Here is a 26434-nt window from a genome sequence, read left to right as displayed (position 1 = left end):
TGTTCTCTTGTCCCTAAGCTCGAACCACGGCAGGCTCATCCGTCGCTATATACCATGAGCGGGGCCGCTGTGGCAAAGCTCTTCGGCATCAGTCACGAAGCACTCTGACTGATGGGTGTTTGTTTATTCACGTCGCCTGCGAGCGTGCTCCGCATCTGCCAGCTGTGAGCGTTGGGCAAAACCAAGACTGATCTTCGCAGACTGCACGAGGGCATCGATTTGGAGCTCAAAGTCCCACTCGTGACTACTGATGAAGAGAAGTCGCCTTACAGGTCGACGGGGCACCAATCGTGGAGGGGACATTAAGCTGGTGATTCGAAACTCACTCGACCTTCGTCTTGCAATTAAGCTGCGAAGAGGTGGGCGTCGGGACGATCACTCGATCAAATCCGCTGTGAATCACGAATGTATCGCTATAGGCCGGACGAATTGCCAAGAAGTGCATGAAACTTAAAAGCGCACTGCGACATCATCGTCTCGGTTCCGCAACAAAGGAAAAAGGCAAAAAGCTCTGAGCTAGCTGCGCTCCGGCAAGCTTCACCCGCCAAGATGCTCCCCCGGTGTCTCGGCGATGACTTTCCATATCATCCCCACACAGTACAGTACCGGTACAGAAGGTCGCACGCTTGCCTCGACTCTTGCGTGCTGTAGTTGATCCCGTCGAGTCGCCTCGGCGTCTGAAGCTGGCTGAAGTATCACCACGATCCTTGATTTGACTGGCCATCGTGAATGACACGGTGCGCAACTATGCTTTTCGTCGTACACAACACGAGTGGAGGCTCGCGAGCCCTTCCCTTTCAAACTCACTTGTGATTAAAGGACGCGCGCCTTCGTGGATGCCCCGGAAGACGCCGCCCGAGGGTGAGGATCAGCCTGGAAGCTTGCGTGCGAACCTTCACGGTCGTCACTGGACTGCCTTGACCGTGCGCTCGCTCCCAGCTCGACTCCTCATCATCGTTGGAAGCATTAAAGGCCAGAAGCGGGAAATTTCGTTGGGCTGTTTGGCAGTTTTCATTCGCGATTTGATTCGTGATTCAGTTGATTGTCAGCTGATGATGCTTCATGCTCCGCGTCATGTGACGTGCCGCTGCTGCTCAATATGCAAGGCCCATCATCAAGACCCGCGGGCACTCGCACTCGCACAGTCGTGAGTACTCGATCGCGACTTTTCGGTTGATGTGACGTTTCCCTTTCCTGCATGCACGTCATCCATGCATGTCCTATTTCCAGAGTCTGATGAGTTCGACCTATAATAAGCTGCGCGCGAGCCTAGGGAACGCCGGCTCACGACTGTTCGAGCAAATCGTTGCATCTTGCTTGCTTGCTTGCTTGCAGGCCGCAGGTAGGTGCTCAGGGCTCTCTATACATGTCTATGAATGGGCTGCGATGCATCGTATGTGGCTTCGTGAGATGAGTGCTTGGCAGCTTCACGATCGAGTGGCGGACGTTGCGATGCCGTAGGTGGCACAACGAATACGAACTTCGCACAAGAGTCGTGAGTCTGTTGTGACTGATCATGAGTGAGCGATCGACCAGCATGCATTCGACCAGTCACGCTTGTAGAAGCGAACTTGCCCGGCCGAGTCAGTCAGAATTTGATGAGTCTGGTTGCCATTTCGGATGCCCGGGCCTTTCATGGAGGATGCGCGCATTGCGCCCGAAGGTCTGGCGCTGCCTGCATAGACACCAGTCACGGTACAAGTCACGCTTCGACGGAATTCCGCCGGGGCGAGTCACCGTGCAGCAATCAAGAATTACTGTAGGATGTGTGTCGTCTCATGAGTCCAATTCCGCCATCCTCTGACTCGTTTTTTTGATTCAAGATTGACCTTCTTGATTCGAGATTGGCGATCAAGTGTGCTGTGGACAACCCAATAAGACGCCTTTGGCGTAGACTCGGCTGGCGCCAGCACTTTGGTAGCAATATCACGTCACGAGAGTGTGTCTCGATCAGTCATCAGTCAGTTTGAGTGATGAGTCTCGAGTATAGTTGTACGCGGCCAGGGGTGGGAAAAAGCGTGTGTGTGACTCGTCCCTCGACTCTTCATGTTGCCACGCCTCCTGCAGGTGTGTTGAGCTAAGGTGCAAGAAGCGCGGTTTTATCAACAAAATCGGGTCCAAATTAGAGCGCACGGATGCTGCCCTTTACAAATCGCTGAAAGCATTCATTCAAGATTCAAACTCGAGGCTACGGTCGAAGCAAAACAAAAGTCCAACACGCGCGGAAAGAATCAAATGATTGATGTGGAACGATGAGGTGCGGGCACGGGAGCAGACTCGCGGAACCAAGACCCACGACTCGTACAACGCAGCTCACGACTCTCGGATATGAGACCCGCCCGCTCGGCCGGCCTTTTCGGACGGGTTACTACGCTCGTATATAGTTTGTATGTATCGCGGCCCTCAGTGATTGCACGCGGAAGAATAACCGGAAGAAGACGCGATTCAACATGTCCTATCCCAGCCAGCACAGCAGGCTGCTGCTGCGCCTCGCTTGGGATTGACGAGGTGTCATCGTCAGCAGCCGACGCTCGCGCCAAGGCATGCGATCTGTGAACATCTTTCAGCATTTCATTATTTTATTGGTAGTCTATAGGTACATTAGACCGCACGTACCCCTGCAGCAAGCGACATCAGCTCACTCCGCCGAGGCCGACAGATGGGAAAATGTTGCTTGTACGAACGCCTCTCCGGTATCCTACGCGTGATGCACCTGATTAGAGTTTTTGTCACCAGCAGTAGTAAATCTTCCAAATGACACTCGTGTCTACTCTGACTCACTTGACTCGATTGGGGAGTGATGCGAGATGACACATCGTGTCGCACAAGTACGCAGCCATGAGTCACAGGGAGCTTCGATGCCCACATCCGCGCTGCTTTCTTCAGCTTTTCGACTCAAGCAAAGCATGAGCTACCGTACAGGCGCAGGAGCAAGCTTGCAACAGCTCTCGATCCAGATCTGCTCATGTTTCGGGCTTTGCCCGCGCGTCATGCACGAAGAGTCATCCATGAGAGGCGCGCCCGCATTGAGCAGCGCCAATCTTGAATCTGTGCTGCCTCGATGACTCTACTCATCGCAGCAGCAGCAGCAGCAGCATCTGATGCATGCAGCCTTCTCCGCATGCATGACTCTTCTGGCTTTCTCGCAGTAAAGCTCCTTGGCCGAGCAGCTCAACGCAGCTCACGCATTATGCTCGGTGAGCTCCGGCGCCCAACATCCGCAAGGCACAATTTGAGCCCGCCATTGGTGATTGGACCGCGCGTTCTCTCCCTGCACCTGCATCATGGGTGCTGCTGCTGACACGGATCCTTCGTCCCGTGGATGCACGACAAAACGCTGAAATCGGGATGTCCAAAGCCGAGCACAAAGCCGAGCACCCTGGCATGACTTCGGCTCACTTTCGATCAAAGCTAAGATTTGTATGTGGTCACACCGCCACCGCGCGAGGTGCAACTCGTGACTCTTGGAGTTGGAGTTGGGACTAACAGTCTATATAAAGCACGCTCTCGGTCGCTGCATTGATCTCTCCGCTTTCCCCCAAGTGAGCAACCGTGGCTTACGGCGAAGTCGGGATACACTCGCCCCTCCTTCCGCAGGTATAGAGCGCTTATCAATCACCAACGCCAGGTAGACGAATCAGTCACCATCTACCTCCTGACTGCGCACTCCCCACTTTCAAACCTCTCCGCCATCCAAGACACAACCTCCTCATCCGCATTCGACTCACACATCATGTCTTCTTTGCCAGCTGGCGAGGGCGGTGTCGGTGGTCCCGTTAGCCACTCTGCCCCCTTGACGGCTGCTGGTGAGCGCAATGAAGCGCACAGCTCTTCGCCCACCGATGTCGAATCGTCCAGCATCGAAGAGTCACTGGAGAATCACGGCGAAGGCGTCAATGTGGAGCGCGCCAAGGAGGAATTTGCCAACCTCGGCCGCACTCTCAGCACTGAAGCTCGCGCCGCTGAGAAGGAAAAGGACATCGAGGGCGCTAGCGACGACGACGAATTCAGTCTTCTCGACTACCTCCAGAGCAACACATCTGCCTCCAGCCAGGCTGGCATCAAGCGCAAGCGTGTCGGCGTCGTCTGGGAAAACCTGGAAGTCCTCGGCATGGGCTCTCTGACTTTGGGCGTCCGAACTTTCCCCGACGCGCTCGTGCAGAACTTTGGTGCACCCCTTTTCATGATACTCCAATTGCTCAAGGTGGATCTGCTCAAGCTGGGACAGCGCAAACTGCTTCAAAACTTCAATGGTTCAATGCGTCCAGGCGAGATGACCCTCGTGCTCGGTCGACCAGGCTCAGGTTGCTCCACCTTCCTCAAGACTATAGCCAACGAACGCGGTGGATACATTGGCGTCAACGGCGAGGTCACTTACGGGGGCATGCCCGCCAAGCTCTTCACCAACAGGTACCCGGGAGAAATCGTCTACAATGAAGAAGATGACAGGCATTTCCCCACTCTCACCGTCGGCGAGACTCTCGAGACTGCACTCAGACTCAAGTCTCCCGGTCGCTTGCTCCCAGGCGAGTCGAAGAAGGAATTCAGGGAAAAGGTCGTCAACATGCTCCTCAGCATGCTCAACATCAGGCATACACGCGACACCAAAGTCGGTGACGCCTACGTACGGGGTGTGTCTGGCGGTGAACGCAAGCGCGTCTCGGTCGCTGAGATGCTCTGCACGCGTGCTGCCGTCTTGTCTTGGGACGGGCCTAGCCGCGGTCTCGACGCCAGTAGTGCTCTGGACCTCGCCAAGAGTCTTCGCATCCTCACGGACGTTCTTGGCCTTTCCACTTTCGTCTCTCTCTACCAAGCGGGCGAGGGTATCTATGAGCAGTTCAACAACGTGATGGTCATCACTGAAGGTCGCTGCGTCTACTACGGACCCAGGGAGCAATGCAGACCGTACTTCTGGAGCCTGGGCTACAAGGACCTCCCCCGCCAAACCAGTGCTGATTACGTCGCTGGCTGCACTGACAAGTACGTTCGTGTCTTTGCCGACGGCCGCGACGCGTCCAATGTCCCCTCCACGCCCGAGGCCCTTGAGGCGGCTTACCAAGCAAGCGACATCTACCGGAAGGTCATCGCGGACAAGGATACGTACAAGTCTGAGCTCGAGAAGGACTCTAGCGCAGCGGAGGAGTTCCGCCAAGCCGTGATGGAAGACAAGAACCATGGTGTCGGCAAGAAGAGTCGATACACTGTCAACTATTTGCAACAGGTCAAGGCCCTCTGGATCAGACAAGTCCTAATGATCCTCAATGATAGGAGGGATCTTGTCATTGCCTACATCACCTCACTCATTCTCGCATTGGTCATCGGTTCTCTATTCTACCAGATCGAGGTCAACGCAGCTGGCGCCTTCACTCGCGGTGGTGTCATCTTCATCACGCTGCTCTTCGGATCTCTCAGCGCCTTTGCGGAATTGCCAACTCAGATGGGAGGCCGCCCGATCCTTTTCAGACAAAGCCACGGATTCGCGTTCTATCGTCCCTCGGCTCTCACTATCGCCCATCTTGCCGCAGATTTCCCGACTGGTATTCCCAAGATCACAATGTTCGTCATCATCATCTACTTCATGGCTGGTTTGAGGTACACCGCAGGTGCCTTCTTCACCTTCTGGATCCACGTCATCCTAGCGAACTACACTTTCCGAGCGCTTTTCTCGCTGTTCGGAACTGTCTGCAGGTCTTACGACGTTGCGGCGCGTCTCGCCGCATCAGTCATGTCTGGTCTTGTGCTGTTTGCGGGCTACGTGCTTCCACGCGATGCCATGCCTCGATGGCTCTTCTGGTGAGTGGTCACTCCTGCTCGCTCGCTCACGTCTCATTACCCCATAGCTGAACCATCGCTTGACGCTACGCCCCTCTCAGGATTTCTTACTTGAACCCAATCTACTACTTCTTCGAAGCGTTGATGCTGAACGAGTTCCGTGGTCTCGACCTCGCATGTGATGCCGCATCCGGTTATCTTGTGCCTTCGGGATTTCCCCAGTACAACAACATCCAGTACCAAACATGTACTCTGCAAGGAGCGGAGCTTGGGCAGACCTCAGTTCGAGGTATCGACTACCTGCGCGAGTCGTTTGGCTTCGAGCTCTGGCATCAATGGCTCAACCTCGGCATCGAATTCATCTTCTTCTTTGGCTTCACTGCTCTCACCGCATTCTTTGTTGAGACAATGGAGCAAGGATCGTACTCTTCGGCCATCGTTTTCAAGAAGAAGCCCAATGCAGAAGAGCAGAAGCTCAACGCCCGTCTCTCTGAGCGTCGTGAGCTGGTCCTCGAAGGCAAGACGGACGAAGTCGAACTCAAGGCAGAAGGACGTGCGTTCACCTGGGAGAATCTTTCGTACACCGTACCTGTCAAGGGCGGGCAAAGACAATTGCTTGACAACATCAACGGCTACTGCGTACCCGGATCTCTGACCGCTCTCATGGGCGCCAGTGGTGCAGGAAAGACTACTCTTCTTGACGTCCTTGCTGATCGCAAGAGCGTCGGCAAAATCGAAGGCGACCGTCTGGTCGAAGGACGTCCAGTCGACACGGAATTCCAACGCGCTTGCGGATATGCTGAGCAGCAAGATCTGCACGAGCCTACTGCCACGGTCCGAGAAGCCCTTCGATTCAGTGCATACCTGCGTCAAGACTACCACACGAGCGAGGAGGAGAAGAATCAGTACGTCGAAGACATTATCGAGCTCATGGAGATGCAAGACATTGCCGATGCTATGATTGGATGGACCGTCGCTGGTCTTAGCGTCGCGGATCGCAAACGTGTCACCATCGGTGTCGAGCTGGCAGCCAAGCCCAACCAGCTGCTCTTCCTCGACGAACCCACCAGTGGTCTCGATGGTGCATCTTCCATGACCATCGTCCGTCTTTTGCGCAAGTTGACCCACGCAGGTATGACTATCCTCTGCACAATCCACCAGCCTAGCAGTCTTCTGTTCGAGCACTTCGATCGCCTTCTGCTGCTGGAGCGTGGTATCATCAACAGCGATGGTACCAGCACTGGCGGGCGCACGGTCTACTTTGGCGACATCGGAACTGGCTCCCAGCACCTCATCGACTACTTTGAAGCCAATGGCGCCAAGATGCCTGCCGACGTCAACCCTGCGGAAGCAATGCTCGATATCATTGGAGCTGGATCTCAAAAGCGTGTTGGCCCTCGTGACTGGGCAGATATTTACAACGAATCAGAGCTCAACCGCGTTAATTTGGAGAAGATCCAGGAGATCAAGCGAGACTGCCTCGAAAAGCCCTCGCAGCGAGGTCATATTTCCGAATATGCCACCCCGTTCATGTACCAGATCAAGACTGTCGCCAACCGCACATTCTTGGTCAGCTGGCGCACTCCCGACTACCAATTTACTCGACTGTTCCAGCACGGCGCTTTTGCTCTTTTCACTGGTCTCGTCTTCCTCCAGCTCGGCAACAACGTCGCAAGCATCCAATTCCGCATCTTCGGTATCTTCATGACCGCGGTCTTGCCGGCTATCATCTTGGCATCCATTGGTCCTATGTACATCATCGCACGTTCCACCTTCTTGCGAGAGAATTCTTCCAAGATGTACACGCCAGTCGTTTTCGCTCTCACGCAAATGATGGCCGAGATTCCATACGGAATCTTGTGCGCTGTCGTCTACTTCTTGCTCTTCTACTTCGTCACAGGTTTCCAATCGGACTCCAACCGCGCCGGCTATTTCTTTGCCCTTCTTTTGGTCTTGGAATTCTTCTCCATCGGCCTTGGTCAAGCGATGGCTGCGCTTACTCCTTCAATCTACGTCTGCACGCTTTTCATTCCGTTCATCGTCCTAACCTTCAGTCTGTTCTGCGGCGTCACCATCGTCTACGCCACCATGACGCCATTCTGGCGCGCCTGGCTGTACTGGCTGAACCCGCTTACACACACTGTTGGAGGATTCATTGCAAACGAGCTGCAAGATCTCAGGATTCGATGCGACCTCAACGAATTCGCCATCTTCGACCCACCAAGCGACCAAACTTGTCAAGCGTATGCAGCAGACTTCTTGCGCACTGCCACCGGCTACTTGGACAATCCAGGAGACTCTGAAGCTTGCCGATACTGTCAATACGAGTTCGGCCAGGAATTCTTCGCACCGATCAATGTCAGCTTCGCAAATCGTGGTCGCTCGATCGGTATCATGATTGCCTTTGCGGCATCAAATTGGATCATCACGGTTCTTGCCGCCAAGTATACTCGATTCGCAAACAGATGAACAAAATTGCGTCGTTGCCTCATCGTCGGTTCGTTGGGTGCAACCCATCGACCGCGTACATACTGCTTCCACACATAGATTGATACGCCACTTTAGTGCTTCCGATCGGCGCAAGCAGCTCCCGCTAGTTTCTTCCTACCAATACGATTTCCACGCTACCATGTAAGATCTCAATAGACTACGCGCGAGTCAGACCAGAGCAGCAATCAATACCCGTAAATGTGATGAAGAGCGGACGGTAGTGTGCGAAGCGCATCGGCTTCCTTTGTGAAGAAGTGGCGCGAATGACCCTGCCAAAGCACTGAGACCTAAGGGGACCGCAGCGGCGCAGCCAGCGCACATGTTCCACACAATTAGTACACACACAAGTCTCTAGCGCAGCTGACTTGGGAGCGAAGAAGCGCCCCTGCAAATGTCGATGCTGGACGACACCACGGAATGTTGACGTTCAGTGAGTTGTGGCCAGCAGGCTGGTTTGGCACGTGTGACGATGTATGATGTACGTAGAGATGAAGGGGCGCGGGTACGGATACAAGGTGTGACGCGTTTGAAGCGGGGAGGCGAAACGAGAAGCGCCGGAATAGGTCTTGCAGTGGCGCGAGGGATTGCTTTGCGCATTTTCTACGTGGTGACACTCGTCGTGCTTAGTCAATCAGATGAGTTGTAAGACCAAGACGAGGAGATGTCCAGCTCTGCCATGCCTTTAGCCAAATCTTGTGACCGCCAATTCTAAGCGAGGTACGCGACAAAGGGCCCACCTCAGTCGTCGCGCATGAATCGGGAGCAGGCGCGCAGAAGGTGTCCTTCTCACTCACCGCTCCTTCGGACTCGATGTAACTGAAGATCATTGGCACACTTTCCGACATGCATCTCTCCTCAGCCTCGGTGAGAGGCATTTCGGGCACTTTCGCCAGGCGACTGTCTATTTCACTAAGAGGTAGATCGTTACGCCCCTGCAGAATTTCCGCATCGTAGTATTCGGCCAAGGCTTGGCGTGTTTCGTCCTGAGCTTGCGAGATGACTTCGTGCAGGTCCTCGAGGGCTGTCCTTGAGATTTAGGGTCTTGAAGTACTTTTTGCAGAACTGCAATACGAAATTGGCAAATCAGTCATGCGCGCGATCCCTAGATCGAGAGAGTACGGAATAGTTGACTAACCACAGGAAATCCAACCGCGGACCAAGATGACTCTTTGCTGTGCTGATTCCTTAGATCTTCGCTGAGCTCTTCCAGTCTAGCTTCGTTAGCCACAAGCCATACCAGAATGTAGAATGATGATTCAAGGTCGTCACAATATCGATGAGTGAGCGAAAACAATTCTTTGTAGCTGTGCCTCCAAAGCAAGTCCTGCTTCACAGCTTTGGACTCATGATGGTTCCAGTGCCCTGAATGCCTTTCGCACGCGGCCTGATTTCGCCGAGCTTCCCTCACATGGGCAAGCGCATGCCCAAATTCGGAGCTTGCTGTCTTCGCCCTTTCCATGCCGGATGGGACAAAGAAGGAGTTGACCGACCGAGCGTCATCTTGGACAAGCTTGGGCAGAAAGCCGTCCGAGGATGACGCCTTGCCACGATGCACGCTGCCATATTTGCGGACATTGCCGTGATCAACAAGAAGGAGGACAGCTTCGCGCTGCTCATTGTACCTCATGAGGATATTTCCTGTGTTGAGATCTCTGTAGTGAAACCCAGCCTTGCATAGGCAAGGAGCTGCTCGGAAAGCTGTCTGAAGATCCGAGACATGTCTGAAATTTTCAGACTGCGAGGAATCTGGTCGCCTCGATGCTGAAGAAAGACCACAGCGTATGCGGCTACCCGGCCTTTTGAGGCAGGCTTTTTGCCCGCCGGAGGCTTCTGGTCGCTGATTGTGTAGGAAGTGGACGTGGTCCAGCCCAGCTCAAACGAGACGAGAGGCAGAGGCGCGCCGCTAGCGCCGCTGAGCTCGGTCAGAATTTGGTGCTCGTGGTCGGCAAGACGCTCTGGTAGCCAGCTACATTTGACGAAGACGAACTTGCCGCGGTGCTCATGCGAGCTGCCGGAGCAATCGTCGCTGATTTCAGCACCAAAGACAACCGTGCGAGAGCCGTTCAAAGCTGGTCGGACGTTCACGATGCGAGATCGAAGGATGTGGTCTGGGCTGAGACGTGCCTTTCTCGCGGCATCTTGAAGAATTTTTTGGCTTTTGACAGGCGTCCACCGTGGCAGAATGGTCTCTTCTCCTGAAAGCAGGAGATGCAGCAGTTTGCCAAGCTCATCGAGCTCCAGCTCAGAGCTCACAGATTTGTCGCCTACCTCCAAAGCTCGGGATAAGACCACGCCATTTGCGTTGAATTGCCAAAGCCTCACTTTCAATCCGGTCCATGATACGACGTGAACCCAACGCGCAAATGGATGCGCGATCAGGAGCTGGCGCTGCGATTCAAAATGGTGTGAAGGAAGGGTGGAAAGACCCCCCATCAGTGATAGACGGGTGGGCGAGGTCGATAGATGGACTTACCGCGTACCTCAGCATCTGGCCGACCATTTCGCTATCGAGGTCGCTCTTGGTCAGGCGCTTTACTTCGATCACACCGACGTACTGTAACCAAGGATGCATATGTGCTGGCATGTCGGGGAAAGACTTGTCTCCTATTACAGTGTCCTTGTCCAGGAGATTATCGCAGATGGAATTGAAGCGGGTGGCTTGCAGCCCAATGTCGGGTTTGTTGCGCTAACCGTTACTGCTCTGTGCATATCGAGTGCAGAATTTTTGTTGAAGTTAGCGAAGCAATGCTGCAGGCTGAGCTTTGCCTTCCCTTCAGCTCACCAGCGTGACATTTCCCTGCGAATGAGCCGTGACCTCGAGGCTTCCCAGCTCAAGAGCTGCTTTCTGGAGATCCGATGTCGCCTCTGGGCTCAGTGTCACTGCCTCGATTTGCTGTCCTGCGGTACGTTGAATGCCGGTCTGCCTGAGTTGCTTCAACTGCCTTGTGTATTCGTTGAGAACATCGATGATATTGCCAACCAGCACATCCTCAGTCTTGTTGCCGTCTACGCTTTGCCGCAAGGCTCGCAGCGCGCACTGCATGCTAGGAGACTGCATACATCCACGACTCCAGGCACACCGCGCCTGCGCTTCTGGTCCGCTCCACTCCAGCACAAGCTGTCTCCGATCTACCCGGCATCGCGAGTCCTTAAGCAGCTGATGACTAATTTCCTTGGCCGAAGGTGAGGATAATGACTTCGCTTTGCCAGGTGATGGGCGGAAGGCCGCAGAAGCTCGCCAATTTTGCCATCTCGAAGCTCGTTTCTCAACCTTCGGAGTCCACCCTCTCATGCTGTCTCTGCTTGATCTGTCATGATATTGCGGAGTTTCCCCATCCAAATCGGCGAAGCGCAATGAGAGGGACATCCTCGCAAAACCACCTGCCCCTACAGCGGCTGTGCGAGCGACGTGCACAGCAGGTGTGCGACCGTGGTCTGCTTTGCGCAGCGTTGACACATCGACTTCGGCGTCGAATGGAAGAGCAGGGGCCCAGGATGGTGGACATGGGTGCGTTGCGCGATGGACTGGCATGTGGCTCGACGCCCACCTGTGATTATTTTGACGCTCACACTCACCCACGCTGTCCTAGACGCGCAGACGCGCATCACAACGCGCCATCTCCCCAGTCACGTGCTCCTGCCAAATGGTCAAGAGGCGGATTCTTGATTGTGCACGAAGGCTCATCGTGCTCTTCTTTTGAGCCTACCACCATCATCAGTCACGAGTCCAAGAGAGTCTTGAGTCAGCGCCTGCTTCGTGCTATGCATCCCCCATTGTCTTCGAGTCAGTGGCTGCACCGTTGCACCGCTCATCGAGGCAGCATGTGACTGTCAAAGTCAACGTCAGCCTTGTCGCGCCACGAGAGGCGCAAGTCAAGGAGAGTGACAAGCTGACAAGCAGCACAGTCCCCAACGGCCAATCGTACGTGGCTACTGGCGGGGGCCGAGGGTGCAAAGGCATGTGCGCAGTCATGGGTGTCGAGCAGCGCCTTCATGATCGATCACATCTGCGTCTCACCTTCCGCTGAAGACTACCACTCCGCGTCGCAGTAGTACTTATAGGCATCCGGTATGGGTGCGCAAGTTTGCCGGAATCTGTAACAGTCACGAATTGATTGAGCCATGTCGGGAACCGGATCGAAATTGCATCAGCAAGGTGCAATCCAAGTTCAATGGTAATCAAATTCCTGATTGTTCACCGATCCACTCGAGGTTGAAATTAAATCAAACCGAAAACAAAGTCTTGGACCAGGCGGGGCTTGACTGGCCGGATCACGCAAAGCGCTATTCACGCGGTGGGGGGAGGTGAAGCTGGGCAACCTCTGCCACTCGATCTGCTCGCGACGCACGGTCAAGGTTCATACAGGCTCTCAAAGGCAGCTCTGGCCTAATTATAGAAGCCATACCCGGAGCCAAAAGTGGACCATTTGGAGAATCTCTGAATCGAGTCGGCCGGCGTGTGGCTGAGATTCCGCACACGCAGCATGCATCCAAGCCATGCACCGCCATACGAGCCGTGCTTGCATGCTGGGCGTTGCGCAAGTACACCCATCAGGATCGATCTCGTAAATACTCTCACGACTCGAGGGCGCGGATTCGCTAGGCGACTGCGCGCTGCATATATGGTATATGGAGCGTTGCACCTCGGACCCAGAGCGCTTCGATGAATCCCATGATTGTGGAACGCGCTACCTCGACACTTTGAGGGGCGCGGATCAAGGGGCGCCTTTATCCAAGCTGCTCAAGCCGGTTTCATATAACAAAGTTACTCTGGTTACTCGTCCCAAGCGCCGGCTTGTTGGCTTCAACCGTGGGCTAGAGACTAGGACAGACGCATACATGCTGCCGTGAGGCGGCAGCTGCGACAGTCAACTCGTGACTAATCCAGTCAAGCGTCTTGACTCAAAGACCCACGACTTTGACATCGACTACGTCGCCTTGCAGGCCCAACCAAGTCTTGGAAAGTGTCACACGATCGACCAACAAGTGAGCGGAAAAGATTCAGCGTAGCAACGTGTCGAAAGAGTCGCAATCAAGAATTGAGTTTGCGTTCCGACTCAAGAGTCGCGGTACCTGATTCACTCACCGTTCAAAGCCTCACCCCGGCCTTCCAAGCACGATCCAACCAGCATCCGGGACAGCAGAGCAGCACGACGGCAATCCAGTCAAAGTCGTAGTGCTGCTGCGAATAATCTAGCTGATTGCGCTTGTCCGCCATTACATTTCAGGGCGATATTTAGATTCGAGGTGTGCGCTATAATAGGCTACACATCAGCTGGGCGGCACAGACGACGACGCATCTGTGCATGCATGGCCATTCGTGATTCCATCAGCCAAAGTGGCTCTGGACGCCACACACAAAGTTCAATACAGCCTGCAAAGTGGTATGGCTACGCCCGTTGAAATCAAATGGACGCTCAACAAACTCCGGGTATGGTATGTATATTTCAGGCGGCCCATGCCATTCAACCATTTTGACTCACGACGTTGAACGCAGACGTCGGTCGTTGACGATGAGCCTCACGGAAGAAGATAGCTGCATAGGTGAGTATCAATCAAGTCTCACTCGAATGACACTAACGAATGTGACGGTGTGGCATCAGATGCGTGTTGGGGCATTCATTTGCTAGTCACGACTTTTTGACTGTCAAAGCGCCCCCTCTGACCTGGTCCACCTCGAACGCTTGACTTTACATTGACAGGCTGCTGCACATCGCCCCCGCCTCCTCTTAAGTCGAGCACATCCGTTCCCCTCACCTCCTTCCAGCCTTACCGTCACCTCTTCCTTCTCGACCAAATTTGCCCGCAAAGCGTGCAGCTCCGGCCGCTCCGCCTTTACAGCACACTTCAAAGACCACACTGCTCTTCCTGTCCACGCCCACGCTCGCGACAGCATGGCAGATGCCATGGATCCAGCAGCCGTTCCGGTGCCGCTGCTTGATGAGGAGCGAATCGAGTACATCGAAGCTTCTCGCCAAGAAATGGCGCTCAACTGCACCTTGACCGGCTTCCTCTTTGCCCTGCTCATCGTCTTTGTCCTCTTCAGCACCACCATCACCCGCAAGACTTTTCTCTTTTGGTGGCTCGTAGGATGCGCCATTGCGACCATTATCCAGGGCATCCTGATGGCTATTGTGAGCAATGCTGACAGCATGATCCGCCGTCAACGATCTCCAAAGTGTGTTGCAGTGGCTGACGGAAGACATTTCGACCGTCTTGTATAGGAAGCAAACGTCCTTTTCCTTGCCACTCAGTCGCAGGAGTCTTTGTCCCTTCAAATGTGAGTGTGGGCCTCGCCGAGATTTCTCATTGTGCTTGCTCTGAGAGCCAAACATGGTCGGCTTCGAATCGTCTGCAGCTCGACCATGATCCTCACCGATTGGCTACCGCTGTTCATCGACGCGAGTCTCATCGTGAGTCTTTGGCCTTTCAGACTTGGATCACGTTATACGCGATCAAGTCTAACAATCCGATCTCATCGCTCCAGTTCAAATTGCTTGCCTTCTACCCACGTTCGAGCGCCAGCAACAACAAGCGACTTGCCGTGGTGGCCTTTCCAGTCCTTGTCAAGATCCCACGTCTCATCTGCTTGATGTACGTCGTCATCACGTACTTCGCGAAACCCTCCATCTTCAAGTCTTATCTGTGAGTAGTCGGCAAAGGGGGGGGGGGGGGGGGGGGGGGGGGGGGGGGGGGGGGGGGGGGGAAACGTCGCGCCAGGATTTGACCGTCGAAGATCGCTTTGCGCCCTGCAGACTAGTCGTCGAGTGGAGTCTGCAGCTCGCAGACATCACCTACTGCTGCGCTTTCCTAATCTGGAAGCTGTCCAACCTTCGAGCTGCCTTCCACCGTCAGCATCCAAATTCGACAAACACAGCCGGTCTTCGCAACACTTCTCGCGTCAGGTCTCAGTTGCAATTCCTGATCGAGTCGATCTGCTGCGCTTTCATGCTGCCATGCCTCACCTGCGCTCTTCAGATTGGTCTGTACTACACGCATCCAGAAAGTTTCGGACCGATCGTCAATTGTCACGTCTACCTCTCGTGCATCGGTGCGCTGCTCGCCACCGTCTGGTCCTCGATTCGCGATCAGACGAGTCGTCGCACGCTCTTTCTCAACGGATCGAGCAACGCTTCTTCGGAAAAGGGCAGCGGAGGAGACCCTTTACGTTCGCCAGGTTACAGACGTCAAGCAGAATCGCCAAGCAGAAGCGAGACGACCAGAACGTTGTTGGATCAAATCTTTTCCGATCCCATGCACGACATTGAGACGCAGCAGACGGAACCCATGGAAATGCTCATGACCAACCCGTCCGTCAATGAAGAGGCCGCCAGCTCAACCATGAAGCTTAGAAACGTTAGAAGGAACAGCGCTACGCCCAATGGCGCACCCACTCAGCTCCGCAAGGTCGAGCCCTACGAATCATCAAAGACGCTCGCGGGAACGTCGAGATCCAATTCGGTCGAGCGCAGCTCTGACGAGTAGATGCAGAACAATCCGACCGCAAACACACCATGAGAGTGTTCTTTGACCCTGCCTTTCCGCCCTCGCCCAAGACCATTTGTAGAGAGTGGCCTCTTCTTCTAGAGATTCTCGAGCTCAAGACCTCGCATTCCTCGTTTCCCTTTACATGTTCGCGTCTCTTCAACGCGGCGCGCTCTTCTGTAAAGTCTCGCTGCCCATCACGTCACGACTCGCAACCGATCGAGCAATGCGATGATATTTGCTTGACAAAAGGTCTGAACAAATCATGCCCAGAATTCTTTCTGTTCTCCTAGACGAAAAGTATCTTCGGTTCTCCTCGACCTTTCGCAAATCAAGGACTAGGCCAGCGTCGAGAAGATCGAGCTCACTCGTGCAGCTCGACATAGTTGGCTGGGAAGAGACCTGCCTGTCCCGTAGCCGAGCTGGTACCGCTCCACCACTCTTCGCTCTCAAACACGATCCCAACAATCGTTTCTCCCTCCTGAAGCGTAAGCTCGTTCTCTTCGTCCGCTTCGTAGGCGTAAAGCGCCGTGGCTGTCGGACCAGCTGGCTCTTGAGCTGCCGCCGCTGGTGGAGCTGGGGGCGCGGGCGGTGCGGGCGGTGCGGGAGGCGCAGCAGGAATTGCAGCGACTGGCTCAGCTGCTGGTGGGGGTGGAGGAGGAGGAGGAGGGGGCGGTGGAGGCTTTGTATGATGGAGTGAGATGCGTTTCCATGTCAGAGATGCAACGAGCTGATAGAAATCAAGACGTCGATTGCGCTCACAGGTACCTCTTCCGCCGCCACAGGAGGGGCTGCAGGAGCCGCAGGCGGCTTCTCGCGAGGAGCAGACAAGTCCAGAGACGGTGTGAGCGAGACGTGCAAAGCCGTCACTTGCGAAATACCTTACTCACAGCAGGAGGCGCAGGAGGTGGTGGAGGAGGTGGTGGTGCAGCCTCTTCTCCTGCCGCGCCATCGATAGCAGACTCCCCTTCGATCACCTCGACGTACGTCGCCGGGAACAGACCCTCGCTTCCATCCGGAGCAACACCGCTCCACCAACCCTCGTCCGGCTGTTGAATCGAAGTGATAGTATCGCCTTCTCTGAACGAGATCTCATTCTCTTCTGTCGCGTCGTAGCTGACGAGTGAATGCGATGATCCGGGCGTCAGACAGCTCGACAAGGACGCGAAGAAAACAAGGCAAGCTAACACTCACTCGTAGACCGCGACAGCACGCAGACCAGCTGCTCCGCTCGCAGGTGCGGCAAGTGCCTCGGCAGTCTGCGGAGCCAACTTGGTGTCGTCTACTTGTTTCGCCAATTGAGCGACGTCGGGCTCGGCAGACGGTGGCGCAGGAGGGGCGGGAGGCTACATATGGTGGGCGTTGAGAATGTATGGTAAGCATCTAAAATAGTGGCTGGGACGGCTTTCATACTTACAGCTGCAGGTGCTGGAGGAGCAGCTGGAGCCGGGGGAGGCACCACAGTCGCAGCTGCTCCAGCCAAGCTTTTGACTCTAGCCTCTTCCTCCTCCCTCTCCTTCTTAGCAGCCTCTTGTCTCTGACTCCAGGTGAGTCCTCCGCTTGGCGCACGAGGTGCGGGTCCAGCAGCTGCGGCGGGGGCCGAAGGTGAGCTGCTAGCATTCGCGCTAGGGTTCCATCTGTTGGCTCCCAGCTTGCCGGGCTTTCCGATTCGGACCGGCTCGTAGGCCGTTCCCACGGGACCTATGCGATCTTCTGCTGCAGGCTTCGCAGGCGCTTCTGGCGCAGCAGAGCGCACAACAGTCGCGGCAGGCTGCTACGGTCAAAGCCGCCACGCGTATGGATTGTTTTAGCTTCTCGGAGCAATCGAAATGGAGAGCCAGGAGATCCGTCACTCACTTGGGAAGGAGCTGGTGGTACAGAACCGATAATTCCGCCAACCTTGGGAGCACCAAAGCCGCCAGTGGATGTCGCGGGAGCAGCAGGAGCTGGAGGTGCTGCAGGAGCAGCAGGAGTGTAAGGCTGAGTCACTGCGGGTCTGGGGGCAGGGGGCGGAGCTGATGCCGTAGCAGCTGCATTTGCGCGGATGTTGGCTAGATCGTCCTTGCGCGAGGTGTATGCCGTGCCCTGGCCAGGCGAAGGAAGGAGTGATGTGAAGGGTGCAGAAGATGGGTCTCAACTCAAGAAGCTTCGGACGATGCCAAGAAGCCAGTCGAAACTCACCACAGGCTCGATGCGCCCACCGCGCTGAGTGTTTGCAGCATCGCCAGCAGCCGAGTACTTGCTACCACCGCTGTCTGCCACCTTCTTCATGATGGCCTTTGCGTCCAGATCAGCTTCCGTCCTCGCATTGACACTGACATGATAGCCTCTCAAGAACTTGGCAACGTCCGCAGAATGGCTTGGAAAGAGACCTTTGCGATTCACGGGCACGCCTTCTCCGCACCAGTTGATCAGGACGTACTTTGGAAGATTGCTGTTGGGATCCACCACTCGTATGAAACCGTACATGATGGACCCGTCGCTAAAATCAAACAAGGCATCGTCTAGACTGCCAGAGGCAAGCGTATCCACTTTGATGTCGTTGGATCCTCGCTCGTAGGAGAGGATGAGGTAGTCCTTGGAGCCGGATAGTACGGCGTCGTAGGCTGACTTGATGCCCGGAGCGGACAGGTTGACGCCCAACGACATTTCGGATTGGGCGGGACCGATAGCGCTATTGACCGTTGAGCGTACTCCAATCGAAAGTGCTGAAATTTGTCTTGAGCGGTTGTTGCGACTGTGCTGGTTACGACTCGGTGGTGGTCGTCAGGTCGGACGCGCTGGATGGCAGCGAGTGGGAACCATGCAGGGAAGTTCAGGATCGACCGCGCGCCCAGCATGCGGCTTGCTGAGCAGCATGCAGCACGGACCATGCACCCGCGCCATCTTCGTGGCGGCCCGGACGAAGACGCTGCTGCCGTGCCCAGCAGCGCTTCGATTTGACAGCACAAACGAATCCTCGTCACCACCGCCTTGGCCTGCTGCAGCTGCATGGAGGAACGCCGTTCGGTGGCGGTGCAGGCAGACTACTGCGAGAATTGTACTTGTGTTCACTGAAATTCATTCTCATCATCTTCGGCTGACGCTCAGCTACGCTTTCGTAGACTTGCTTGGCGTGGCCATCTTATCATTGCTCTGCAAATATATCCCAGCGAATAGCGCAGCATCTGCGGCTCGACTGCGCACACGACCATGCCGATCAAAAAGCCACAAGGCGGCGCGGCGACGCCAGCAGCATCCCAAGCAGCGCTGATCTCACCACTAGGCAGCTCCATCTTCGGTCTACATCTCCTCTTCACCTTTCCTCTGGGTCTTTTGAGTCTCTTTTCGCCGCTTTCCATTCCTTTGCTAGAGCCGAGCAACTCTCTGCTCCTGCTCGTTCGTCTCTACGGCATCGCTCTCCTCTCGCTGGGTGTTCCCTTGCTTCTAGTCAGACCTCTGCCCGATCACCTGCCAGGCAAGAGGGCAGTCGTGCTGGGCATACTGGTCTACCATGGAGCGATCACTCCCATCGTTGCTCAAGCTCCTAGAGTAGTTCCCGTCTCCTTCGGAAAGCTAGCAGAAACGCTCTTGATCACTCCAGAGACCACTCTGGCCGCCATACATGGGCTCTTGGCCATCGGCTGCCTCGCTTGGTGAGTTAGCTGTCTCTTTGTCCCGATCCCAGACCATGAAGGCAACGTCTGAATGCACACCCTCACCCACACTCGGCACAAAGGTGGCAAACAACTCTTCCACAGACAGTCGCACAGGGCAGCGCACGCAAGAGAGCCGCACCAGGCTCCGAATGAGCAGAGGGCGCTCATGCCGAAGAGCGCTAGGCTAGAAGGCGCAAGCAAAATAGCAAAATAAGCCATGCGATATGAGCAAGAAGCAGCGCAAAGGCGAGCCGAAAGAATACAAAGCAATCGCTACACAGATGAGCCTGCTTGGGAGAAGAGGGGCTACTGGGTCGATGAGGACGAGAAGCGTGTCTGACGACACAGTAGTAGCAGCAGCAAGTATTCACTGCAGGATGGTGAGCGTAGAGCGGCCATTCCGCTTGTGGAAAGGGACTGTTGGACCAGAACGAGAACACAACAGCCGATATATGGCATGCATTCAGCGTTCAAGCAGCCTTGCCCTTGGCTACCTCCTTGCTGGCCTTCTTGTTGCCCTTTCGGAACTCCAGCACCAGCTTTCCAATGTCATTGTTGAGCTGCTTCTGCAACTGGGGTCTGTAGCCCAGGTGAAAGATGACCTCCAGCCAAACGAAGAATGGCGCAAGGACGACTGCTCCCAACAGATTGTCCAGCAGCTGCGATGGTGGATGCGAAAAGGTCAGCGCTGCATGTCACCTGAAATGCATCTGAAATGCATACATGCATGCTTGGTCCGCTACATCAAGATCTTGCTCCCCTGCCACTGCGTCTCCTTGCCCATGCGAGTGGATGGGCTAGCCGAAGGGTGGTGCCCCCCGTCGCGCCACCTTTCCCCCTAGCAAAGTTGGAGGATACTCACTGCTGGGGCCCTTCCCTCATGTACGCCATGACCATAGAACTGACTAATCCAACCGATTGCTGAAGCGATGGACCCAACCTTGACCAAATCGGCCGGATGATCCAAAGCAACGTACTGCACAGCAAAGTACAGACCAGCCCAGATAGGAAGCAGCAGTATCTGGAGGTCAGAGCAAAAGCGGTGTGATCAGCCAAGAGCGTCGGGCACGAGATGGGCTGAATGCTTACCGCTGCCACGTGATCCAGTAGAGTGTAGTACAGCCAGTACGAGACTGCAAAGAGTGCGGGCCAATTGAGCCTAGCATACTTCGAGACAATGTCTGGTGCGGCGTCGGAGAGAGAGTCGAGCATCGGCTTGGCCCATTCGGGTGCTTGCACTGGACCTATGGCAGCAAGCAAGCATTCTGTGCCGCTGTCGCGGAAGCATTCGGAAAGATCCTATCAGTACGTGTTTGATGCATTCACCTTGCTCCATCGTCATTGTAGCCCTTGAAAGCATCGCAGGGTGCTCTTGCTCACAAGATGATGGTCGGCACGCCAACGATGTGAATGGCAACATTGACTGGGTTGGTATGGTATGCTCCGCTGAGGAACAGGAGTAGAATGTCAGCTCGAGTGCCGCTTGACCAGACGTTTGGTGCACATGCGTAGACAGCCCAACGTGAGGACGACTTACTAGAACGCGAGCTGCTTGCGCAGGTTGACGAGGTCTTTGGGATTGCTGCTGAGTGCCATGCTGGGCGATAAGATCGACGCGTGGTTCAAGACTTGCTGTGTGATGGTGTGCGAGCTGTAGGATGTGGCAGTACGCTTGCAAGGATGGAGGTGAGGGAATGCGTTTGACTTTAAGTGATGTTGCTGCATACATACGAGCGACTGCATGGCGAGCAAGCAATCACAATGATCCTGAATGTCCTTTCCCCCGCATGCACGCCGACACGGCACAAGCATCCGCTTCAATGTTCTGCACACGCAGCAGCCGCACACGTCTCTCTATCGCTGCTGCGTGTGGCGCTGCTGCTCAGCTCGTCGGGCGGCCCTGTGGGCGTGCTTGTTCGTGAATGCAAGTAAGTGGTGCGTGCAGCAGCTCGTTGCGCAGCGCACCGCCCGACTTTTTGTGCGCTGGCTAGAGAACAGACGTAGGCGATGGGACTCAAATCGGCTCCTCTTCGCTTCGTCCCGGCCCTCCGCAAGCAGAGCTTGGGTTTGAAGCCTTAAATTGCATTCAATTGATTAGTCACACGTTTGCAATCAGAATCACAAGCTTGGTTTCGAAGCCTTGCGAGATTGCTGGGGAGAGCTTCTTCCTAGACTTACATGGAACTCGCTCTATTCGGCTCCTGAGCGAGCTCGACCAGCTCGCCACAAGCATTTTGGAGCCGAACATCACATCAACATCGTCCTCATTCGTGATTGCAGGTTCTACTCGGCGTGCGAAGAAGATTGCGAACCGGATTCGTGGTCGGGCTCGCATTCAAGATGCTTGGATCACGATTCGTCATTATTCGCCATTTCGTCGTTTCACCAGAGGTCGCAGAGGCCTCACGTGCCAATCACGAGCGTGAATGCATCGTGATCGCCTCAAGGTTGATATGCCAGGCGACAATCGTGCGAATCATAACAGCTGCTGAGAGAACACCACCTGGCACCACCATACTCTGGCTGCACATTGCCTCTGATTTGACTTTAATTGCGCCCAGAGACCCATCGCCAACGCTTTGAAAGGGACACAGTGCAGGACAATATCCATCTCACACTTTTTCATATAGAACTCGTGCATGGCTGTCAGCCAACATGCCCACAGCATATATGCTGTATGGGGAGGTGTGACTCGTCTGTGTGTTCGTCGCGTCGACGCGCGCGCGTGAGCGGGAAGTTAGTTGGCTGATGCAGATCGCGCTTGCGCTGCTGCTTTGCGTCGGCGCAAACGTGCGGCTGCTGTTGCGGCCATGCAGCACGCTCAGACCCTCGACCGTCGAAGCATCGAGCGTCGCGCAAGCGAGCATTGAGAATGTCGGACAAACAACAACAACAACAACACGACGCACCATTGACCTGGTCATCGCCTTCTCTCTCTTTGGCATCACACCATTCGACTCATCTCTTTCAGCTACCGCCCCACAAATTCTAATCGATTGTGTCGTCACCAGCGGTCGTGTGCGAACAAGTGCCACGTCGTCCTCCTACATCAGCATCAGACGTGACGTGACAGTAACAGTAACATTCGAGATCATCGGAAAGCCTCGGCTCTACGTCCAGACTAGAAGAATCAAAGAGAGCCGAACAGACGTCCTACAAAGAGCGACCTTCAATCAGCGTTAGAGCCTGCGATGGCGTCAAGCAGCGCGTTCGATGAGGAGGAGCATGCGGAGCGCATCGCTGAGAATTTGGCCATCTTGGACTCTTCAGCCAACGACGTGGACAAGCGAGCGACGGCACTATCTCTGCTCATCACGCGCCTTTTGACCGCCCCCGTGAGTCAGCAGCATTGCTTGCACCCAAGCGACGAGTCCGTCAGCTCATCGTCCAGTCGCCCTTGTGATGTGTCACCTCGACGCCGATGGACCGCAGGCTCCCGATCCTCTTGCCCTGATTGAGCCCTTGCAAAAGGCGCTCAGGCACAGTCATCCCGGCCTGTTCGTTCCCGCGCTCGCTTCAATATCAGGTCTCATCCAGTCCATTAAGGAAGCCTCGAACGCGACTTCGTTGTTGTGTCGAGTCGCAGACAAGTGGTTGACTGCTGTACTGGAGAGGATAGGCGATGGCAAGGAGAGGGTCAAATCTGTCGCAAGGGATGCACTAGATGCCATTGCAGAGGCTACGCTTGCATCGACGCAGCTCGGCGGCTCTAGCAGCAAAGAGACACCTGGTGCGGCGTTCATGAGAGTTTTGAAAGACAATGGACTGGCTGCCAAAAGTCCGAGGGTCAGAGAAGGTGTGAGTGGCAGGCGAGCATTGTGCTCGCTTGACGGAGGTGTCCGCTGCTCACGTATCGTCTCTGCCATTGTGCAGACAACGGCTCACTTGCCGATCCTCAGGCACCAAGTGAAGAATGCTCTGCAGCTCAAGCCGATCCTTCCTAACCTCGTCGACCTTCTGTCCGACGCCGATGGCCCCACTAGAGAAGCAGCTAGGCAATCCGTCGTCGCCCTCTTCGCGCCGGCACCTGCAGCGGCCAAGACTGATCTGAAAAAGGAGCTGGAGAGGAAGCAAGTGAGGAAGCAGACGGCAGATCCGCTCCTTGCTTCCGTTTTTGCGGAAGTCGTTGAGCCTCCCGCTGATCTCGCCGGCGCTGATGGGGACGCTGAGCTTCAGGCTGGTAGCGCTGCACGTTCAGGCCCCTCGCGTGCCGCACCAACAGGACCACAGGCAATGGCACGTGGTGAGCCAACCCCGTCTGCTCAGGACGATGTGCCAATGGTGTACGTTGCGTCGAGGGCAGACATTGAGCGCACGTTTGCGCCTATGCAGGCCATCTTTGAGGGCAAGGAGACGGAACACAATTGGGCGGCCAGGGAAGCGTCGATGATGAAGATCAGAGGCATCTTGCGCACGGGAACCGCGGAGAAATTAGGGCAGTCTTTGGCGAAGGAGATTCGAGGGCTAGGAGCGGGCATTTGCAAAGGTGTAAGCGATTGGTGAGATTGGCTTGAGGCAATTTCTTGCATGCTGACGAGCCATTTTTTCCTGCTGAACAGACGGCCAGCCTGCGCACCACTCTGGCTATGCACAGCATCAGTCTTGTCGGAGAAGCTGTTGTTGCGCTCGGAGATGAGTTGCACGAGTCCGTAGTCGATCTTTTCTTCACCAGTCTCTTTGGCATGGCAGGCTTCACCAAGAAGCTGGTTGCCAATGCTGCGCAGAGCGCAGTCGCTCTCATCTTGCAGAACGTCTCTTACCGAGCCACATTCTTAGAAGCGCTTTGGGGCGGCCTGCAAGAGAAAAACGTGGCTATAAGAAGTTTTGCTTGCGCGCATCTATGCATTGTTCTCGAGAGGAATGCGTTAACTCGCAAACATCAGCTCGAAGCGCACAGCGGACTTGAGACGTTTCAGAACTTTTTCAAGAAGGCTCTGCCCGATCCGAATCCGGATGTGCGCTCGAAAGCGAGGGAGGGGTTTGGGCGGTTTCAAGCTGTGTGGCCGGTTGAGGCTGAACGTCTTTTGGAATCGCTGGATCCAACGACTAGGAAGCAGATTGCTACTGCTGCTGCAACCTCGCAATCTGTTGCTGCAAATGCGACGACCGCTAAGGCACGTACAGTCTCGGCTGCACCGCCTCGCAGGCCAGGCGGGCCCTCGAGCGCTCTGCTGGCTGCCAAAAGAGCTGCATCCGAACGAATGGCTCAGCAGAGGAAAGAGCAAGCCGAGGCGCAGGATGCGGAAGAGGCGGATGGAGATTTAGACGCGCATACCCCGCCAACTGAGCGGGCGGGAGCGCAAGCAAGCAATTTGACCAAGCCCGCTGCACCCGGCAACGGACATTCCATTCCTAGCTCCGCGAGCTCGGGTAGCGCTTCGCGCTCCGTGAAGGACAGGATTGCTGCCTATCAAACATCAGCTTTAGCGCCTTCAAGGGCAAGCAAATCACCAGAGTCAACCACAGCTCGCCCTGTTGCTAGACCTGTGCGAGCTCAAAGAGCGCCTGCGGCAACGCCGGACCACGATGAGACTGTGCAATTGGCAGATCTGGGTGTTGCGGACGCGTCCGTCGACCTCATGGGAAGTGCTTCGCCTACTCCTCAGCGACCCACGAGACGGAGTTTGCTGCCCGCGCAGCGGAGTCATGCGCAAGCGCCTCCGGAATCGCCTGCCAAAAGCAGCGCGACGTCGAATGAAGATACCAAGAAAGAGCGACTGAACGGCTTGAGCGGCGACAGCGCGGCTGCTGAAGTGGCATTAGGTTCGCCGCGAGCCAAGGCATCTTCCTCAGGCACCTCCATTTCAATCCTGAGCAACAGGCCCGGCGTGCAAGAGTGGGTTACGAATCTCCATGCTGGAAATGCGGACCTCGACACGTTCAAAAGGCTTGGGGCGCTTTCGAGAGAATACAAGTTGCCTTTGCCGGTCAGCGCGACACCACTCGACATTGACGCTGCGACAAGAGGCGAAGCCCCTTTGCAAAGCGGAGGCGGTGCTCTTGGACTTCAACCTGATGCTGAGCAAGACTCTGAGAGAGTCGTTGCGGCGTGGAGGGAAGCGCAGATATTCGAGCGTCTGTGGGAAGCTATCATGCGGTATCTGAATTTGCCCAGTGCTGTGAGTGCATGCAGCATAGACGCTGTCATCCGAGCAGCCCATCCGTAGCATTGTCTGACATCTCGCTTTCTCTCACAGGATGTCAACCTCACCGGTGCCGCACTGGTCGTCTTGAGACGGATTCTGGAGAACCAGCTGCCCCTCATTTCTTCGACTGACAAGGAGACGCAATTTTTGAGCCTCGTCTTTCGTCGGAGACTTGAGAAAGAAAATGTCTCGAGGAACGCTTGCGAGTCCCTGATTGATGCTTGGAGCAGCGGAATTGAGCCGATTCTAGGGCTGGGCACGCTGATGTCCGCGTTGGAGCCAGCGCTGCGCGAGAGCGAAGCGTCGAGATCAGGACGGGAAAGAGTGCGCAAGCTGGGTCTGTATGCGTTGCGCAAGCTGCTGGCTCGACTGCCTGCCGAGCTGGTGGAGGAGGAATTGCCGAGGTTCAAAGCTTTTGTCAAAGACGCTTTTGCCGATCCCAACACGGACCTCAGGATCGCTGCTACGGACGTGATTAAAACGGCGAATAGCAGGCTCAAGGATCTTGACATTCTCTTTTCGATTCTCGCGCCTCTTGAACCCCATCACAAGGATCTGCTGAGCTACTATATCAGCAAGAACGCTTGAGCGCTCCGATGCGCGAGCGATGCGCCTGCCTGGTGTACGACCATCGACTTTGAAGTGATCAGACTTGTCACCCGATATGTATTTGCACCCTCCGAGTGTCTTCAATCGTGATGCGCTTGCACAGTCACAAGGAGTCTTCTCCCATCGGTACATTTGCGGAGCATCGAGGGAGCCATGCCAGTCTTAGTGGATTTACTCGACGCCGGAGCACGTGATTGCAAGCATGCGTGATCGTGTCCCATTCATAATAGATTGAAAGATCTGGGCGTGGAAACATTCAAGTCAAAGCTAGGCGAACGTGGAGGACCCTGCATG

General features: G+C 55.3%; 8 protein-coding genes across 8 annotated transcripts; 5 read left to right on the top strand and 3 right to left on the bottom strand.

The window, feature by feature from the left end:
- Positions 1-3388: 3388 nt before the first annotated feature.
- IE81DRAFT_323086 (putative ATP-binding multidrug cassette transport protein) lies at positions 3389-8466 on the top strand. Its single transcript, XM_025513828.1, has 2 exons — positions 3389-5793; positions 5874-8466. Exons 1-2 carry the CDS (start codon positions 3734-3736, stop codon positions 8239-8241), a joined length of 4428 nt encoding a protein of 1475 aa, XP_025369901.1. The 5' UTR covers positions 3389-3733; the 3' UTR covers positions 8242-8466.
- A 1376-nt stretch (positions 8467-9842) lies between these two features.
- On the bottom strand, positions 9843-11190 carry IE81DRAFT_113344 (hypothetical protein). The gene is made up of 3 exons (XM_025510111.1): positions 11045-11190; positions 10736-10963; positions 9843-10650 (listed from the first exon to the last, which is right to left on the bottom strand). The coding sequence occupies exons 2-3, from the start codon at positions 10844-10846 to the stop codon at positions 9886-9888; spliced, it is 876 nt and encodes a 291-aa protein (XP_025369900.1). The 5' UTR covers positions 10847-10963; positions 11045-11190; the 3' UTR covers positions 9843-9885.
- A 2966-nt stretch (positions 11191-14156) lies between these two features.
- Positions 14157-15747, top strand: IE81DRAFT_347113 (hypothetical protein; the record flags this gene model as incomplete). Its single annotated transcript, XM_025516120.1, has 5 exons — positions 14157-14396; positions 14487-14542; positions 14621-14675; positions 14750-14907; positions 15018-15747. 5 exons carry the CDS (start codon positions 14157-14159, stop codon positions 15745-15747), a joined length of 1239 nt encoding a protein of 412 aa, XP_025369899.1.
- On the bottom strand, positions 15659-18542 carry IE81DRAFT_323083 (hypothetical protein). The gene is made up of 7 exons (XM_025513827.1): positions 17929-18542; positions 17605-17832; positions 17165-17521; positions 16942-17093; positions 16638-16863; positions 16510-16557; positions 15659-16429 (listed from the first exon to the last, which is right to left on the bottom strand). The coding sequence occupies exons 1-7, from the start codon at positions 18394-18396 to the stop codon at positions 16112-16114; spliced, it is 1797 nt and encodes a 598-aa protein (XP_025369898.1). The 5' UTR covers positions 18397-18542; the 3' UTR covers positions 15659-16111.
- Positions 18543-18939: 397 nt separating this feature from the next.
- Positions 18940-19538, top strand: IE81DRAFT_347111 (hypothetical protein; the record flags this gene model as incomplete). The annotated part of the gene is made up of 2 exons (XM_025516119.1): positions 18940-19382; positions 19466-19538. The coding sequence occupies 2 exons, from the start codon at positions 18940-18942 to the stop codon at positions 19536-19538; spliced, it is 516 nt and encodes a 171-aa protein (XP_025369897.1).
- A 54-nt stretch (positions 19539-19592) lies between these two features.
- On the bottom strand, positions 19593-21300 carry IE81DRAFT_323080 (DUF962-domain-containing protein). The gene is made up of 5 exons (XM_025513826.1): positions 20923-21300; positions 20766-20831; positions 20475-20658; positions 20248-20406; positions 19593-20044 (listed from the first exon to the last, which is right to left on the bottom strand). The coding sequence occupies exons 1-5, from the start codon at positions 21126-21128 to the stop codon at positions 19856-19858; spliced, it is 804 nt and encodes a 267-aa protein (XP_025369896.1). The 5' UTR covers positions 21129-21300; the 3' UTR covers positions 19593-19855.
- A 678-nt stretch (positions 21301-21978) lies between these two features.
- IE81DRAFT_113179 (hypothetical protein) lies at positions 21979-22719 on the top strand. The gene has a single exon (XM_025510110.1). It carries the CDS (start codon positions 22134-22136, stop codon positions 22566-22568), a length of 435 nt encoding a protein of 144 aa, XP_025369895.1. The 5' UTR covers positions 21979-22133; the 3' UTR covers positions 22569-22719.
- Positions 22260-26245, top strand: IE81DRAFT_323079 (ARM repeat-containing protein). Its single transcript, XM_025513825.1, has 5 exons — positions 22260-22720; positions 22818-23183; positions 23259-23873; positions 23945-25504; positions 25583-26245. The coding sequence occupies exons 1-5, from the start codon at positions 22577-22579 to the stop codon at positions 26117-26119; spliced, it is 3222 nt and encodes a 1073-aa protein (XP_025369894.1). The 5' UTR covers positions 22260-22576; the 3' UTR covers positions 26120-26245.
- The last annotated feature ends 189 nt before the right edge of the window (positions 26246-26434 follow it).

Source organism: Ceraceosorus guamensis (assembly GCF_003144195.1).
Source record: "Ceraceosorus guamensis strain MCA 4658 unplaced genomic scaffold IE81scaffold_26, whole genome shotgun sequence".
NCBI lineage: Eukaryota > Fungi > Basidiomycota > Exobasidiomycetes > Ceraceosorales > Ceraceosoraceae > Ceraceosorus > Ceraceosorus guamensis.
Note: the sequence above shows the minus strand (reverse complement) of the source record. Positions and strands in the feature narration are given on the sequence as shown.

Excerpts from the sequence above, each read along its gene's own strand:
- IE81DRAFT_323080 (XM_025513826.1), bottom strand. The coding sequence starts at position 21,128 with ATGCAGTCGCTCGTATGTATGCAGCAACATCACTTAAAGTCAAACGCA. Across the intron at positions 20,407-20,474 it reads TACTGGATCACGTGGCAGCG|ATACTGCTGCTTCCTATCTG; the intron begins GTAAGCATTCAG and ends TCTGACCTCCAG. Across the intron at positions 20,045-20,247 it reads ATGAGGGAAGGGCCCCAGCA|CTGCTGGACAATCTGTTGGG; the intron begins GTGAGTATCCTC and ends CCACCATCGCAG.
- IE81DRAFT_323083 (XM_025513827.1), bottom strand. The coding sequence starts at position 18,396 with ATGTCGTTGGGCGTCAACCTGTCCGCTCCGGGCATCAAGTCAGCCTAC. Across the intron at positions 17,833-17,928 it reads GTGGGCGCATCGAGCCTGTG|GGCACGGCATACACCTCGCG; the intron begins GTGAGTTTCGAC and ends TCGCCTGGCCAG. Across the intron at positions 16,864-16,941 it reads CGTGCTGTCGCGGTCTACGA|CTACGACGCGACAGAAGAGA; the intron begins GTGAGTGTTAGC and ends TTCACTCGTCAG.
- IE81DRAFT_113179 (XM_025510110.1), top strand. The coding sequence starts at position 22,134 with ATGCAGATCGCGCTTGCGCTGCTGCTTTGCGTCGGCGCAAACGTGCGG.
- IE81DRAFT_323086 (XM_025513828.1), top strand. The coding sequence starts at position 3,734 with ATGTCTTCTTTGCCAGCTGGCGAGGGCGGTGTCGGTGGTCCCGTTAGC. Across the intron at positions 5,794-5,873 it reads ATGCCTCGATGGCTCTTCTG|GATTTCTTACTTGAACCCAA; the intron begins GTGAGTGGTCAC and ends CGCCCCTCTCAG.
- IE81DRAFT_323079 (XM_025513825.1), top strand. The coding sequence starts at position 22,577 with ATGGCGTCAAGCAGCGCGTTCGATGAGGAGGAGCATGCGGAGCGCATC. Across the intron at positions 22,721-22,817 it reads CGCGCCTTTTGACCGCCCCC|GCTCCCGATCCTCTTGCCCT; the intron begins GTGAGTCAGCAG and ends GATGGACCGCAG. Across the intron at positions 25,505-25,582 it reads ATCTGAATTTGCCCAGTGCT|GATGTCAACCTCACCGGTGC; the intron begins GTGAGTGCATGC and ends TTTCTCTCACAG.
- IE81DRAFT_113344 (XM_025510111.1), bottom strand. The coding sequence starts at position 10,846 with ATGCCAGCACATATGCATCCTTGGTTACAGTACGTCGGTGTGATCGAA. Across the intron at positions 10,651-10,735 it reads GCCAGATGCTGAGGTACGCG|CGCCAGCTCCTGATCGCGCA; the intron begins GTAAGTCCATCT and ends TTTGAATCGCAG.